This window comes from Heterodontus francisci, unplaced genomic scaffold (assembly GCF_036365525.1).
Source record: "Heterodontus francisci isolate sHetFra1 unplaced genomic scaffold, sHetFra1.hap1 HAP1_SCAFFOLD_319, whole genome shotgun sequence".
In the NCBI taxonomy this organism is placed as follows: Eukaryota; Metazoa; Chordata; class Chondrichthyes; order Heterodontiformes; family Heterodontidae; genus Heterodontus; species Heterodontus francisci.
This window is the reverse complement of record NW_027142010.1, coordinates 1000156-1018196: the sequence shown is the minus strand read 5'-3', so window position 1 is coordinate 1018196 and position 18041 is coordinate 1000156. Positions and strand designations below refer to the sequence as shown.

At 46.8% G+C, this 18041-nt stretch overlaps 1 protein-coding gene across 1 annotated transcript in view; it reads left to right on the top strand.

Moving 5' to 3' along the window:
- LOC137366182 (probable G-protein coupled receptor 139) overlaps window positions 1-16413 on the top strand; it is a 50008-nt gene extending 33595 nt beyond the window's left edge. Inside the window, exon 2 of the mRNA XM_068028171.1 lies at window positions 15518-16413. Within this exon, the coding sequence (XP_067884272.1) occupies window positions 15518-16413 (896 nt within the window). The remainder of the gene's footprint in view (window positions 1-15517) is intronic.
- The last annotated feature ends 1628 nt before the right edge of the window (window positions 16414-18041 follow it).

Below are 18041 nucleotides of genomic sequence, written 5' to 3'. Positions count from 1 at the left end.
GCTGCCTTCCGTGTTGTTTTGGTCGCTGTGAGGCGACTATGGAGTGACTTCTCCATGGCGCATGCCTAGGCGAATGTATGGAGGTTGTGAGTTGCCCAAGCGTCAACATCCCCATATCGCCCTTTCTGGTGGGGTCCACAGGAGTGCAGAGCACGACGTTTAGCACCGGTAGGGCTGCAGAAACTGCCAGAAGCATGTCAAAGGTGACTGACACATGTCCGCCTCCGTGTTTCCATTCCGGATTTTCTGTTAGGGCTTACTCCCTTAGCCTTGGACTCTCCCGAGACGCCCACAAGGCAGTGGGGTTGTTAGGGCCCCTGCTCAGGGATAGGTGGATGCCGGTGGGAGGAGGGAGTGCTGGGGGAGGGGTGGAGGGAAGGGGGTGCGAGGGGGAGCTGGGAATGGGGCTGTAGAGAGGGTGGGGGTGTTGCAGAAAAGGGGGTGCAGGGGGAAGATGGAGCGAGGGGGGAGCTGGGAAAGGGTTGCGAGGGGGAGGGGTGGGGGAAGAGGGTGCGGGGGGTGAGCTGGAAGGGGGGGCTGGGAAGGGGAAGCGGGGGAAGGGGTGCAGGTAATAAAACATTTCATCCACACCAACATACTCGCACACACAAAACCTGAGATAGTACACCAGGTCCTGTGCTACTCACACACACACACAGATCAATGATACACCCAGGCAATAAGCAAGACGTACACACACACACACACACACACACACACACACACACACACACACACACACACACACACACACACACACACACGTGTACAAACAATGGGACAATAATAGTAGAGAATTTCTACTTCTCCAATATTAACTGGGATAATCTTAGTACAAAAAGCTTAATGGGCGTGGAATTCATGAAGTGCATTCAGGAGAGCTTTTTGAGCCAGCACATAGAAAGTCCTACAAAAGAAGGAGTGGTACTGGACTTAATCTTAGGGAATTAATCCGGACAAGTGTTAGAAGAGTCAGTGGGGCCGCATGTCCAGAAAAGTGACCATAACTCTGTATGATTTACAGTACTTATGGACAAGGACAAAGATGGACAAGAAGTAAAGGTAGTGAATTGGGGGAAGGTCTATTTTAATATGATAAAACAGGATCTCGCCAAAGTGGACTGGGAGCAACTACTTGAAGGAAAGTCTGCAGAAGACTAGTGGGATATATTCAAAAAGAAAATAGTGAGAGTTCAGGGCCAACATGTTCCCGTAAAGGTGAAGGGTATCACCATAAGTCCAAGGAACCCTGGATATCAGGGGATATGGAGGATTAGCTAAGGGAAAAAAGACGCTTATGGCAGATTCAGTGGGCTGAAAACAGCGGAGGCCCGAGAGAAGTGTAGAAAGTGTAGGGAGTACCTTAAACATAGTTAGGAGAGCAAAGGGGGCATGGAAAAACAGTGGTGGGCAAGATAAAGGAAAATCGCAAGGCGTTTTATAAGTTTTTCTAAAGGGAAAGAGGATATACAGGGGAAGAGTAGGGCCTATTTGAGACCAAAGGGGCAATCTGTGTGTGGAGCCGGAGGAGTCGGTGATATTTTGAGTGACTACGTTTCATCTATGTTCACTATGGGGAAGGACGATGGCGATATCAGGGACGGGGATTGTGATATACCTGAAAAAATATCATTGAATGGGCGGAGGTATTCGCGGTTTTAGCGGCTTAAAAGTGGATACATCCCCAGGCCCAGATGCAATGTATCCCAGGCTGCTACGTGAGGCAAGGGAGGAGATTGCAGGGGATCTGACACAAATTTTCAAATCCTCTCTGGGCACGGGAGAGGTGCCAATGTGGTGCCATTATTCAAGAAGGGTAGTAGGGATTAATCATGTAATTACAGGCCTGTGGGTCTAACGTCAGTCGTCGGGAAATTATTCGAAAACATTCTGAGGGACAGGATTACTATCCACTTGGAGAGGTAGGGATTAATCAGGGATCGTCAGCATGGCTTTGTCAGGGGGAGAACATGTCTAACAAAGTAATTGAATTGTTCAAGGAGGTGACTGGGTATATAGATGATGGTAAAGCAGTTGATGCAGTCTATATGGACTTCAGTAAGGCTTTTGAGAAGGTCCCGCATGGGAGATTGGTCAAGAAGGTAACAGCCCATGGGATCCAGGGCAATTTGGCAAATTGAAACCAAAATTGGCTTAGTGGCAGGTGGCAGAGGGTTATAATCGAGAGTTTCTTTTGCGATTAGAAGCATATGATCAGTGGTGTATCACAGGGATTAGTGCTGGGACCCTTACTGTTTGTAGTGTGCATAAATTATTTGGACATGAATATAGGAGGTATGATAAATAATTTAGCAGATGACACGAAAATTGGTAGTGTCATAAATATTGGGGAGGAAAGTCTTAGATTACAGGACTATATAGATGGGCTGGCAAAATGGGCAGAGCAGTGGCAAATGGAATTTAATCCTGAGAAGTGTGAGGTGATACATTTTGAGAGGACTAACAAGGCAAGGGAGTATAAATTGGATGGTAAGGCCCTAGGACGTATAGAGTCTCAGAGGGCCCTTGGTGTACATGTCCATCGATTACTGAAGGCAGCAGCACAGGTAGGTAAGGTGGTTAGGAACGCATATGGGATATTTGCCTTTATTAGCCGAGGCATTGAATATAAGAGCAGGGAGGTTATGCTGGAGCTGTATAAAACGCGAATTAGGCCACAGCTGGAGTACTGTGTACAGTTCTGAGCACCACAGTGTAGTAAGGATGACATTGCACTGGAGGGGGTGCAGCGGAGCTTCACCAGGATGTTGCCTGGGTTGGAGTATTTCAGCCAGGAAGAGAGACTGGATAGGCTCGGGCTGTTTCTCTTAGAGCAGAGAAGGCTGAGCGTGGGGGTGGGGTGTGTTGGGGGGGGACCTGATTGAGGTATGCAAAATTATGAGATGCATTGATAGGATAGATAGGAAGAAACATTTGCACTTAGTGGAGGGGTCAATAACCAGGAGGCATCGATTTAAAGTAAGGGGCAGGAGTTTGGATGAGATTTCAGAAATAAACATTTTCACTTCGAGGGTGGTTGGAATCTGGAACACACTGCCTGATGGGGTGGTAGAGGCAGAAACCCTCACAACATTTGAGAAGTTAGATGAACAATTAAAACGCCATAGCATAAAAGGCTATGGGCCAAGTGCTGGAAAATGTGATTAGAATACATAGGTGCTTGATGGCCAGCACAGACACGATGGATGGAATGGCCTGTTTCTGTGCTGCATAACTCTGTGCCTCGATGACTCTGCCAAACAATCACACAGACAAGCACACACACGCAGATCACACAACAGGCTTGAGCCATATCAACACCATCACAGACACTGACACACAGATACACAAACGCAGATCACACACCAGGTCCTGAGACACACACACACACACACTCACTCAAACACGCACACAAGCACACACACACACTCAAACACACACACAAGCACACACGCAGACCCCGAGATCAGTTTTTATTTCTTGCTTCAGTGCAGCAGAAGGAGCTGTTTGGTGAGTACCTCGTAAGCTATTCCACTTATAATAAATAGTCTGTAAAATTAAGGTGTGCCAGGTCTGCTCGCTCGAGTGGGATGCACAGCCCGTGACATGTAGGCAGTCATGGATGCACCATATGTCCAAAACAAGCGCATCTGCAGGAAGTATCTCCGGCTGCAGAAGCTTGAGCTCCGGGTTTTGGAACTCGGGCGGCGGCTGGAGCCACTCTTATGCATGCGCGAGGCCAAGGACTACATGGATAGCCCGTTTGCAGAGCTGGTCACGCCCCAGATTAGACAGCATGCAGCCAGATAGGAAATGGGTGACGAGCAGGCAGTCTAAGAGAACCAGACAGGTAGTGCAGGAGTCCCCTGTTACGATCTCACTTGCTAATCGTTTGATTTCATTTTGGATACTGCTGAGGGTGATGGTTCCTCAGAGGGGTACAGTCACAGCCAAGTTAGTGACAATACAGGTACCTCAGCTGCAGAGAAGGGGAGGAAGAGGAGTGGACGAACAGTAGTTATAGGGGATTCATTAGTTAAGGAAACAGACATGCATTTCTGCAGCAATAAACATGACTCCAGGATGGTGTGTTGCCTCCCTGGTGCTAGGATCAAGCATGTCATGAAGTTGCTGCAGGACATTATTTTGGGGGAGGGTAAACAGTCAGAAGCTGTGGTCCACATTGGCATCGATAACATGAGTAAGAAGTGGATGAGGTTTCTGAAAGCAGATTACTGCGATCTAGCAAGGGGGTTAAAAAGCAGGACGTCAAAAAACAGTAATCGCAGGTTTACATCCAGTCCCATGTGTGAGTGATCATCGGAATAGGAGAATTGAGCGATTGAACATGTGGCCGGAGAACTGGTGTAAGAGGGAGGACATCAGATTTATGAGGCATTGGGGACGGTTCTGTGGCTGTTGGGACCCGACCAAGATGGACGATTTGCATCTTAGTAGGACTGGGATGAATATGCTCTTAGGGATATTTGTTAGCGCTGTCAGGGAGGGTTCAAACTAAATTGTCATGGGAGTGAGAACCTGAGATTGGAGCGAAGCAAAAATGATAACTAGTTATGAGTGCAAGAAGCAGGAACAAGTATTAGAGAGGAATTCCAGGTTTCACAGACTACTGGGGCAGATAGATAGCACGAGAGTACGGAATAGTACGTTATTAGGTGGAGTCAGGGTAAGGGATAAAGTAATAATGAATGAATTAGGATTAAGGTGCATGTATGTGAATGCACGGAGTGTGGTTAAAAAGACTGGTGGGGTACAGGCGCAGATTGCCAAGTGGAAAATGATGTTGGCTCTAACAGAGACCTCGCTCAAAGAAGGGCAGGACTGGGTATTCAATATTCCTGGATACAAGGTGTTCAGGAAAGATAGCAAAGCTGAAAACGGGGAACGGTCGAGGTATTGAGAAAGGAGAGCATTGCAGTGCTGGAGAAAAAGGATGTCCCAGAGGGTTCGAGGACAGCATCAATTTGGCGAAAGTGAAGGAACAAAAAAGGTGCATTTACATTGCTCGGTGTTGTCTACAGGCCACCAGCTAGTGGGAAGGACGTGGAGGATCCAATTTGCAAGGCCATTACAGAGAGGTGCATAATTTATAGCGTAGTGCTAATGGGGGACTTTAATTATCCAAATATAGGCTGGGATAATAGTGTCAAGGGCAGTGAAGGGTAAGGGTTCTGAGAGTGTGTTCAGGAAAATGTCCCACAACAGTATGTTGCTCCTCCAAGGAAGAAGGAGGCACAGCTGGACCTGGATTTTAGGAATCAAGTGGGTCAAGTGGATCAAGTATCAATCAGAGAGCATTTAGGGGATTGTGATCAGTGTATTATCAGGTTTACACTGACTATAGAAAAGTATAATGAACAATCCAGGATAAGAATAATTAACTGGGGGAAAAGCCAACTTCAATGGGGTAAGAATGGAGCTGGGGCGAATAAATTGGAGTCAAAAGTTGGCAGGAAAACCGGGAGATGAACAATGGGCTACCTTCAACGAGGAGATGGTTCTGGCACTGTCGAGGTATTTTCCCTCGAAGGGGAAAAGTAGAGCAAACAAATCTAGAGCTCCCTGGATGACAAAGGAGGCAGGGATGAAGTTAAAAAAGAAAAAGTGTGCTTATGACAGATGCCAGGTAGAAAATACTTTTGACAACCAGGCTGAATATAGAAGGTTGAGAGGGGAGGTGAAAAGCAAAGAAGCCAATGAAAGAGAGAGCATGAGAAGATACTGGCAGCGAGCCTTAAAGGAAATCCCAAAGTTTTTCATGGGCATATAAATAGTAAAAGGTGATAAATGGAGCCAATCAGAGAATAGAAAGGGGATTTACACATGGAGGCAGAGGGCATAGCTGGCATTTTAAATGAATACTTTGCAGCTGTCATACCAAGGAAGAAGATGCAAGCCAAGCAATTTTGAAAAAGGAGGTATGTCAGATACTAGAGGGTCTTAAAACCAGATGAGACAGAGGTACAAGGGTACCTTTTCAGCCGTCACCTGATCTAACCGGAACAGCGTTTAATTTTTAGCTCTCCCTTGGTGAGGCTGGCAAGACCTTCAGCCAGGATTCAGCTCTTAAAGACGGTCTGTCCCACTTAAAGGGAAGCTGCACTGAGTCACAGGAGTCTGCTGCTGCTGAGTGTGAATGCTGCAATTGCAGACAAGGTAAATGGGATACTTGGACAGAGAGAGTTTTCTGCGGTTCATGGATGTGATGCTGGAGGCCTTAGTCATGGAGGGTGACAGGAGGAGAGAGGTCATGCTTCCGTGGGATGGCGTGGAAACCCTCAAGGAACGCCCTCTGAAGGGAATGGGTGCAAGTGGCCAGGGAGGTGAACGCAATAAGTCTGGCTCCGAGGACCGGGCAGCAGTACCAGAAGAAGTTTAATAAGCTCACACGGGTGGTCAATGTCAGTGAATTGATCTCCACATGGGATATCCTACCCCCAACACCACCAACTGCTCACACTGCTCAATGTACCACACCCCCATCACTCACCCATCAGCAGTCCCTAACACTCAGGACTCACAACTAACATTCACATACTCCACCTCACCCTCACACACCTTCCACTGATACCAGCCTCACACCTACCTCTCACTGCGTCCACAGACTTCCAGCTATTCAGCTATGGCAGACACATCACCCAAATACTGTACAACACAATGGCTGACATTCTGCCCTCTCCCTTACAGGACAAGGTGCCCCAGAATCACAAGGAGCAGCAGTGAACCGGCGGGGACCAGGCATACCTTCATTCCCTAAGTCTGAGGGAGCAGACGGTTATCCAGATCATGGGATCAGCTGTGACAGAGCCCGTTGCATCTGGCATCACCGAGAGCATTCACGATGATATTATGTGCCTGCCTTATGTCCCTTCTTAACTCCCACCGCTCCTCATCCTGCTGTCTGTGATGATGTACAAGCTGCATATGGTGGGACCATGGACATCCTGCTTTCCATCCCTCCCCCAATCCCTCACCACGACCCTCCCCTTCTGATTTTATGCTTGCCAATGATAACCCAAAACTACCAGCTTCCCAGTCACAGCAGCTCCAGGAGACACAGAGAGAGATTAGCTGCACAGCACTGATGGTGAAGCCCCATTACATGGTCCGACACTCACAGTCGCCAGATCTAATACTTACACTACGTGGAACTTCGAAGCTGGTATAGAGTCAGAATATGCACGTGGTGAGCAACGGAGCACGAGTGAGCTGCAGACGTAAGAAATAAGAAATACGAGCAGGAGGAGGTCATTTAACCCTTTACACCAGCCCCACCATTCAATAAGATCATGGCTGATCTGTCCCAGAACACAACTCCTCTTTCGGGCCTGCTCTGTCTAACCCACGACTCCCCGAGATTTCAAAAACCTATATATCTCCTCCTTTAATACATTTAGTGATCTAGTCTCCACAGCTCTCTGAGGCAGAGTATTGTGGAGAATCACCACCCTCTGAGATAGGAAATTCCTTCGCATCTCAGTTTTAAATGTGTGCCCTCTTATTCTGTAATTCTGTACCCTAGTTCGAGATTCCTGCACTCGTGGAAACATCTTCTCAACATTTACCCTGTCAAAACCCCCTTAAAACCTTATATGTTTCTATAAGATCACCTCTCATTCTGCTAAACTCCAATGAATAAAAGCCTAACCTGTAAAGCCACTCTTGATAAGACAACGCCTTCATCCCAGGAATCAGCCTAGTGAACCTTTTCTGAACTGCCTCCAATGCTATTATATCCTTATTTAAAGTCTGGGACCAAAACTGTATGCAGTACTCTCGGTGTGGCCTCACCAACACCCTGTGCAGTTGGAACAAGACTTCCCTATTTTTAAACTCTAACCCTCCAGCAATAAAGGAAAAAATTCAATTTGCCTTCCTAATTAAGTGCTGCACCTGTATGCTAACCTTTTGTGTGCCATGCACAAGAACACCCAGATCCCTCTGTACTGCAGTATTTTGTAGTCTCTCTCCATCTAAATCTGCCTTTTTATTCTTCCGACCAAAGTGGATTACCTCACACTTTGCCACATTGAACACCATCTGTCACATTTTTGCCCACTCACTTAACCTACCTCTATCCCTTTGCAGATTCTTTGTGTCCTCATCACAACATGCCTTCCCATCTACTTTAGTAACGTCAGAAAATTTGGATAAACTACACTCTGTCCCTTCCTTCACGTCATTAATGTAAATAGTAAATAGCTGAGGCCCCAGGATCGATCCTTGTGGCACCACACTAGTAACGCTTTCCAAGAGGAATAAGACCCATTGATCCCGACTCTCTGCCTTCTGTGTGTTGGCCAATCCTCAATCTATGCCAACACATTGCCCCCAATACCCTGAGCTCCTATTTTTTTGCAAAAAACGTTTATGTGGCACCTTATCAAACGCCTTCTGAAAATCCAAATACACGAGATCTACCGGTTCCCCTTTATCCAATCTGCTTGTTATATCCTCAAAGAACTCTAACAAATTTGTCAAACATGATTTCTCTTTCATTAAACCGTGTTGACTCTGTTTGATTGCGTTAGCTTTTTCTAAATGTCTTGCTATTTCTTCCTTAATAATGGACTCTGGCATTTTCCCAATGACTGATGTTAGGCTAACTGGTCGATAGTTTCCTGCTTTCTGTCGCCCTCCTTTCTTGAATAGGGGTGTCACATCAGTGGTTTTCCAATCCGCTGGCACCCTACCGGAATCTAATGAGTTTTGATATATTATGACCAATGCCTCCACTATCTCTGCAGCCTTAAAACCCTTGGATTCAGGCCGTCAGGTCCTGGTGACTTGTCTGACATTAGTACCATCAGTTTGCTCAGCACCTTTTTCCTCGTGATAGACATTGTTACAAGTTACTCCCTCCGATTTACACCTTTCTCATCTGTTATTGTTGTGTTGTTTCTGGTGTCCTCCACCGTGAAGACTGATGCAAAATATTGGTTTAAATTATCTGCCATTTCCCTGTTATTAATTCGCCATCCTCATCCTCTAAGGGTCCCACAGTTACTTTAGCTACTCCCTTCCTTTTAATAGACCCGTAGAAGCTGTTACTGTTTGTTTTTATATTTCTTGCCAATTTACTCTCACAATCAATTTTCTCCCTCTTTATTAGTTTTTTTAGTCATCCGTTGCTGGTTCCTAAAAGCTTCCCAATCCTCTGACTTACCACTCATTTTCGCCGAATTACATGCCTTTGCTTTTGATTTGATACTGTCCTTAACTTCCTTTGTTATCCACGGGTGGTTAATTGTTATCTTCGAGTCCTTCCTTCTGACTGTAATAAAGGTTTGCTGAGTGTGATGAAATATCTGCTTAAAAGTCTGCCACTGCTCATCTGCTGACTTTCCCTGCAGTCTATCTTCCCAGTCCGCTTTGGACAACTCTTTCATCATACCTCTGTAATTGCCCTTGTTGAAGCTGAAGACACTGGTTTGAGACCCGAGTTGATCACCCTCAAACTGAATTTGAAATTCTGCCATGTTATGATTGTTTCCATGTAAAGGATCCTTAACTACGAAATCTCTTATTAATTCTACCTCATTACACAATACCAAATCTAAAATAGCCTGTTCCCTGCTAGGTTCTGCAACATATTGCTCTAAGTAACAATCCCTAAGGCACTCTACAGATTTGTCTTACATGCTACCCTTGCCAATTTAATTTGTCCAGTCTATATGCAGATTAAAATCACCCATGATAATTCTTACACGCCTCCGTTATTTCCTAATTAATATCTTGTCCGACAGAGAGGCAACTCTTTGGGGGCCGATAAGCCACGACCACATCTTTTTCTTGCTATGCCTTATTTCTACCCAAACTGATTCTGCATCACGGTCTATTACACCTATGTCATTACTCACAACAGCACTGATCCCTTCTTTTAATAGCAAAGCTCCCCCACTTCCTTTTCCTTTCTGGCTATTCTTCCGGAACATTGAATATCCTTGAACATTGAGATTCCAGTCCTGGTCATCCTGCAACCACGTCTCTGTGATAGCTATCAAATCATATTCATTTATTTCTATATGTGCCGTCAGCTCATCTATCTTGCTATAAATGCTACATGCATTCAGATAAAGAGCCTTAAGCTTTGACGTTTTACCATTTTTACCTACTCTGGTTCTAATTTCTGCTGCACTCTTGTGCTTGTATTCTCTGTCCCTTCCTGTAACTCTCTGATTAATGTATGCCCCTTCACTACCCGACACCTCTCCTCTTTCGTTATATTTCGACTTTTTAAGCATCCCTTCAATTCAACCCTCCGCCCCCACCCACCCCCATTCCCCCCGCCCCACTATTTACGTTAATGCCTTATCTACAACCCTAGTTATACGATTCGCCAGGACACTAGTCCCAGCATGGTTCAAGTGAAGCCCATCCCAACGGAACAGCTCTCACATCCCCTAGTACTGGTGCCTGAGTCCAATGAGTCAGAGCCATTTCTCCCACACCAGTCTTTGAGCCACACATTTACCTCTCTAATCTTACTTACCCGATACCAATTAGCACATGGCTCAGGTAGTAATCCGGAGATTATTACCTTTGTGGTTCTGCTTTTTAATTTATCCCCGAGCTGCTTATAGTTCCTCAGCAGAAACTCATTCCCAGTCCTACCTCTGTCGTTGATACCTTCGTGGACCACGACAACTGGATCTTTTCCCTCCCACTCCAAGTTCCTCTCCAGCCCGGAAAAGATGTCCTTCACCTTGGCACCAGGTAGACAACACAGCCTTCGGGACTCTCTATTTTTGCTGCAGAGAACAGTATCTATTCTCCTAACTATGCTATCCCCTACTACAACTATATTTCTCTTTGCTCCCCCCACTTGAATGGCGCTGTGAACCACGGTGCTGTGGTCAGTTTACTCATCCTCCCTGCAGCCTGTGCCCTCGTCCTCACTCGGAGCAAGAACTTCGTACCTATTAGATATGGGCACTGGCTGAGGCTCCTCCAAAGCTACATTCTGGATCCCCACATCTGCCTCACTCGTAGTCATACCCTCCTGTCCCTGACCAAAGTCTAGATTGGATGTAATTAATCTAAGGGGCGTGATTGTCTCCAGAAACACCATGTCCAGATAACTTTCCCACTCCCTGATGTGTCACAGTGTATGCAGCTCAGACTCAAGTTCATCAATTCTGAGCTGAAGTACCTCGAACAGCCAACACTTGCTGCAGATGTGGTCACTGTGGATCACACCAGGGTCCACCAGCTTCCACATGCTACAGCTGAAACACATCGTTTGCCCAGCCATCACTATGCTATTTAATTAAATAATTTGATCACAGTATTTAAGAAAAATAAACTATTTGTGTGTACTCTTAACCTGTAATGACATGGCCTGATTTAAATCACTTGCCCAAAACCAAAAAAAAAACAAGAAATAAACAACACAAGGCACGGAAGAAATACCCATCAATCACTTACCAGCCCTCCTCTGACGTCACACTTCAATTTTATTTTTTTCTGGTCAAGCAGTTGCACTGAACAGAACAAAGCGCTCTCACCGCCGCCGCTGCCTCTGTTGTCGGACCTCGCTCTCTGCTCCTTTTATACCCCGGCTCCTCTCACAACCGCCGTTGCTGTTTCTGGTGAGAGGACAGCCAGGGCAGGGGGAAAGGATAGTTCATGTGTAAGCTCACTGGAGGCGAGGTCGCAAACGATTTATAATACACGGTACTCAGATGCGAACATTGCTGGAGCAGCATAAAGGAGAATGCTGATGGACATGTACACTGAGATACTTTGTACATTGACAGGCCTGTCAGACAGTCTGTTGTCACTGTCAAAAACCAAGAAGGAGTCTGACTCCAATGTTGCACAGGACACTGCACAAAGCTTGATGCCCAATCTTTCGCCTCTGGAATTGGCGACTAACTCCATGATAGCACTAGCGGACCCAGTCGTGAGAAAGAGTCTGGTGACCATTGTAGCTGCAACATAGGTGGTTAACATCCAAAGGCTCCGTGCTGCAGTGAAATCTCACTGAGTTCATCAGATCCATGATTGTTGCCATGCAGGATCAGGCTGCTGCCACCATGGCTGTGGATCTCAGTGCTCAAAGGGGTTTGCAGACTCTCACAGCAGTCCGGCAATCGGGGATCCAGTAGATTACTAGGATTACGGTGGCGTCGCTTTGTGGGACAGGCAAAGTCCCCGTGGAGCATGAAACTGCTGTCCTCGCTCAGGATGACAGTATTTGTTCTCCATTCACAGTCACTGGACCAGTATTCTTGCTGTTACCCATCAGCCAGACCAGGCTGCCGCTGCCTAAGTGGAGTTGGTGCAGTCCGAATCCGAGCCCTGTAGGCCCAGAGCTGCTCGAGGCCTTTCTGCAAGGCGATCTTCATTCTCCCCCAGTGAAAGACAGTCGCCTTCCACCAGCGATGCTGCAGTCAGTTGGGAAACACTGTGTCGGAGCACTGGGCAAGTCGAGGGAAGCCACAAGACAGGCTCTCAGGGAATATATAAGGGTGGAAAGTTTGTATAATTGGATGTGTTGTTGGATAAGATGTTAATGAAATGGTTTTTATTGGTGTCTTTAATTGCATGATGGTGACCAAGGGGACGCTGTGATGGGGCTTCTAAGATGGGTGTAATGGTAGAGAATGGGGGATGCATGGTGGGAAAGGGAATTTGTCCGATGGGAACTGGAATCTTAGCAGGGACTCCCCGACAGCCTGTCTGGCTCGAATGCATCCAGGAAATATCCTCCCTGCATCCTCCTCCTCCTGAGGTGGCCTCCGGATTCCTGGTGCCAATGATTGAGTCCTCATGTAGGTGATGATGTGAAGGGTGCAGCAGAACACCATGAACTTGGACACCTGCTCCAGTGTGCACTGGAGGGCTCCGCCCCCCACCCCCTAGCGGTTCAGACATCAGAAGCATTGCTTCGTCACACCGAAGTTCTCTTCCATTATGTTCATAGTGACTCCCTTTCTCACGTTATACACATGTTAATTGCGTGATGTTGGTTGGCGGTGAGAGGTGGTTTGAGAGTGTAGAAGCATGAGCTGTGTCTAGCGTTGATTTGTAATTGTCTCCGAGCGGCCACATTCTGGTTCTCCATGGATGCCAAAACTTTGGGAACGCTGACTGTTTCTGAATGAAGGTCTCATTCACCAACATGTTGTAGTGGGCATGGTCACCTACCAACTGTACACGAAAGGGTTGAGAGTTACTTCATTTCCTGTACCTCTCCCCATTGACATAGTGGCCTGGCAGAGCCAGCTGCACTATCGGGAAGCCGGCTTTCCTGAAAAAGCCATGAGGCCTCACATCCTCCTTCTCATGGTCCTAAAACCTCATCACGCTTACCTTGCGCGTTGGGCTTCAGCAATGCATGTTGTTCCAGGCCTGTTGTACTACTGGCAGTTGGCCACAATCTCTGAATGGCCCACATGAATTTCTTACACTTATCTGGAGTCTGGTGTTCCAGCAATTGTCCAGGTCTCATGATTGCCGTAGGTCCGGCAGTGGTACCCGCCCCGTGACCGGCCCCAGTAACCTAAAACAACTTACGTGATGTCCAGACTCTCCAGCAGTGGGCGTGTATCCAGGCCTGGTGTAGTGCCAGCAGTGCATCCGCTACCTACCTGGCCGTGGCGTTTCTGCCACACTTATCTGATGTCTAGGGCACCTGCGTTGAGCCTGGTCCCAGATCTGGTGTAGTACCAGCAGTGTCGCACACTCCCTGACTGGCGCCATATAGTCCCCACAGTGATGTGGTGTCCAAGAGTCCAGCGATCTTCCATGTCCCAGAACTGCAGTCGATCCAGCAGTGGCACACACTTCCTGAGTGGAACTCGATACCTCAAAACAATTACCTGGAGACTGGGCTCCAGCAATTGCCCTGGTCCCAGGGCTGTGTATCACTGGCAGTGGCCCCGACTCTGTTCAACTGGTCCCGGAACACGCACCACTCTTACCTGGGGCCCAGTGCTCGATTGATGATCCCTGTCTCCGGCTTCGTGTAGGATCCCCACTGCTGCCCATTCTCTAACTTTACACGGCAACCCCGCCATGCCTAATTCGTGTTGGGGACTTCAGCGATGGTCCTGATCCCAGGCCTGATGTATTACTGGCAGTGAACACCACTAGCTGACTGGCACAGTGTCTTCGATACACTGAACGAGTGTCCCAGGCTCCAGCGATTAACTTTCTTGCAGGTAGGGTGGATTCGGTGTAGTGACCCCCACTGGCTTATTGGCCACAGCAATAAAACCTATCTGAGGTCCTGGGTCTCCCGTAATCTTCATGGTGCTTTAATGGCAGTGTGCCCACTCTCCGACTGGCCCCAGCAGCCCCGTACACACAACTGAGGTCCGGGCTCTCCACGAAGTGTCTTAGCACCAGGTCTGGTATAGTACTGACAGTGACCCTACTCCCCAGTTGCCTCGGTCTCCTCGGTACACTTACCAGGGGACCAGATCTCTTGTCATGGTCCTGGCCCCAACCCTGTTGCATGAACGGTAGTTCCCCCTACCAGCTGACTGGCCCTGGGTGTCCTTGCCACACTCACATTGGTTTTAGAGCTCCAGCGATGGTCCTGCACCCAGGCCTGATGTAGTATTGGTAGTTCCATTACTCCCGGTGGCTTTACCAATGCTTCTGAGCTGCTGGCCATCTGATTGTTCAGCAGGGAAGTGAACGATGGCCCAGACAGTTAACTGTCCCCACGCCACTGAAATGCGCTGTTTCTTGGTTCTGAATTGCCAAGACAGGGTTCCGCTCATATTTTCGGCCCGCCGTCAGGAACCCCACTGGCTGTAGTAAATTCAGCTGCCTATCTCCAGCTGCAATCCGTGTCACTCGTCCAATAATTAGATACACACCGAATATGGTACTACGTGTATAAATGTCAATCCAAACTCCTTCAACCTGTTGTATTTTACTTCCAACCTGATCTATAATTTTCCGGTAATTTCCGTTATTTATAGTTAATTTAGTGACGATTGAGATTATTTGTTTCATTGATTTTTTTGTGGTCTCATTCCCGATCATTGTTTTAAAATAATTGAATTGAATTCTGTGCTGCTTGTCAGAGGTGAAGGAATCTCTCAGTCAGTTCAACATTTAACTTTCGATACAGGAGCAAAGTGCTTCAGATGCTGAAAATCTGAAATAAAAACAGAAAATGCTGGACATATTCAGCAGGTCAGGCAGCATCTGAGGAGAGAGAAACAGAGTTAATGTTTCAGATCAGACCTGGGAGAGATGAGAGGTGGAACAGTTTTTAAACTATAAAAAGAATGGAGGAAGGGTAGGATTATGATTAACATTGAGTTTAATAATTTCAATAACACCCTTTAGTCATTTCATCTCCCCTGTCTTCCATCGTATTGCAGACCTTCCCGTTTGTTATTTCAGGTCCAATCATTTCAGCATATCATTGGATGCAGTGACATATTTGTAAATCTCAAAATGTCCTCAATCAAACTGATATCTTTGCTCCAGCCTGATGTATAATTTCTCTGTTTATTTCCCTTCCTCACAGTTAACTTGCTGACGATTGGGGTCCTGTCTCAGAGGACATGCGGTCTCTCCAAATGTGTCACTCGCTACCTGGTGGCCATGTCAGCGGCGGATCTACTGGTCATTATCCTGGACCTGATATTGAGACACATTCCCATTGTTTATCGGGAACAGTTCCGGTTCCTGTATTACATCCCTGTGTGTAATATCCACGCCGTCCTGCTTTACACAGCCACAGACTGTTCTGTCTGGTTCACCGTCACTTTCACCTTTGATCGATTTGTGGCCATTTGTTACCAGAAGCTGAAATATAAATATTGCAGCGAGAAAACGGCTGCTGTGGCTCTGGGAACAGTGACTGTGCTGAGCAGTTTAAAGAACACCTTCTGGTATTTTATGTTATCAGATTGGTATTGGCTGGTGAACCTCCCTTGGTTTTGTTCTGTAACATGGGATGTTCAGATATCTCGTGTCTGGGTAACAATCGAATTCCTCCATCACATTCTAACCCCGGGGCTCCCATTTGTGGTGATTCTGCTGCTCAATGCTCTCACCGTCAGACACATTTTAGTGAGCAGCAGAGCACGCAGCAGACTCCGGGCTCACAGCACTGGGGAGACTCGCAGAGACGCACAGATGGAGAGCCGAAGGAAGTCCATTATTTTACTGCTAGTTATCTCGGTCAATTTCATTCTGTTGTGGACAGCGTTAATGGTGCTTTCCATATGGACACGGGTGTGGAATTTGACGTCGGTGTCTTTTTCTGCAAGTCCACCTCGTTTTCTGCAGGAATTGGGCTTCATGCTGCAGCTCCTGAGTTGCTGCACAAACACTGCGATTTATGCCGTGACCCAGACTCAGTTCAGAGAGCAGTTGAAGAATGTGCTGAAATATCCCTTTACCCAGTTGTTGAATTAATTCATTGATGAGAGAAACTAAATCACTAACTAACTATTTCCAGCAGCCAGGAGAGGTGTCTTGTCGTCTTGGTGACAGTACATGGAGCAGGGCCTGTCACTGTGGTGACAGTACGATGGGGCGTCCTGTTGCTATGGTGGCAGGCCACGGGCGAGGCCTGTCGCTTTGGTGATAGAGCAGGGTGGTATTTACTGCCCATCCCTAATTGCTCTTGTGAAGGTGGGGGTGAACTTTCAACATGACGGCTGCAGTCCTTGTGGTGTCGCTAATATAACAGTGCTGTTCGAAGCTGCATTCCATGTGGGACAGGTCCAGACACAGTATTCTTTTGAAGGGCATTCCAGGGTTTGACGCAACGACAGTGAAGGAACAGCGACATAATTCCAAGTCAGGATGCTTAGTGGCTTCGAGAGGAACTTGCTGGTTGTAGTGTGTCCATGCTTCTTGTGTCGTTGTCCTTCCAGATGGTTGTGCTTGCGGGTTTGGAAGATGCTGTCTATGGAGCCTTGGTGAATTACTGCAGTGCATCTTGTAGATGGTACACACTGCTGCCACTGTGCGTCGGTGGTGGAGGGAGTTAATGTTTGTCGATGGGGTGCCAATTAATTGGGCTGCTTTGTCCTGGATGGTGTCGAGCTTCTTGAGTGCTGTTGGAGCTGCACCAATCCAGGCAAGTGGAGAGTATTCCATCACACTCCTGACTTGTGCCTTATAGATGGTGGACAGACATTGGGGTGACAGGAGGTGAGTGACTCGCCACAGAATTATCAGCCTCTGACCTGTGTTATAATAAAGGCGGGAGGACTGAACAGTTTACTCGAGTCCCACTTCTCCACAGGTCACAGCATATATTTTAAATGTTCCCACTTTGTCAATCTTATACACTATTTTCCTCAGAATAGAACACTCTGGTCAGTTTTCTTTAACTTTCAACAAAATTATCTGTTTATTAAAAATAAGTCTCAACCAGTAATGAAGTAAAACATAATCACACAAATTGAAATTTGAAAGCCACTTTTTAACCTTAGCCCCTCACACTCATACAGGCACATACATCCATAAACTGGTTAACCCCAAAAATAAAAAGGTATTTTTTTTTTGCGATTCATATCTCTGTTACAGACAAAAACATTTGGATTGAATATTTGCTCATTTCTTATGAAAACAGTAGATGAGATAGCTGTATTGTGTTCGAATACTGACATACAGACTAACTTCTGAGTAAACATAGATGAGTCGCTGGGATCGTTTAGAACAGTTCTTCTCAGGTGGCATTGAGAAGTAGGTCGGCAGGCTTTTTTCAAAGATCGGAGACGACATGAATTGCCACAGTGGACTTCTCCGTGTCTTTTAGAGAGTTGCTAGAAAACAAGCAGGGTTGTCATCTTCTCCCCTTAATTGACACATCTTCAGCGACAGGCTAACTTTTTCTCATTCCAGAAAGTAAACCGCAGTGACTCTACAACGAAAAGTTGTGAGTTTTGCTGTCCTTTCAGGCGCCCGCTGCTGTTCCAGGCATGTCCTATCAAGAGACACCTGTCGCTTATCTGCCCACAACATCCCGTGTTGCAAGGGCTTCTGCTCCATTTTTAAACAATTTGGGAGTCATGTAACAACCAGTAAACATT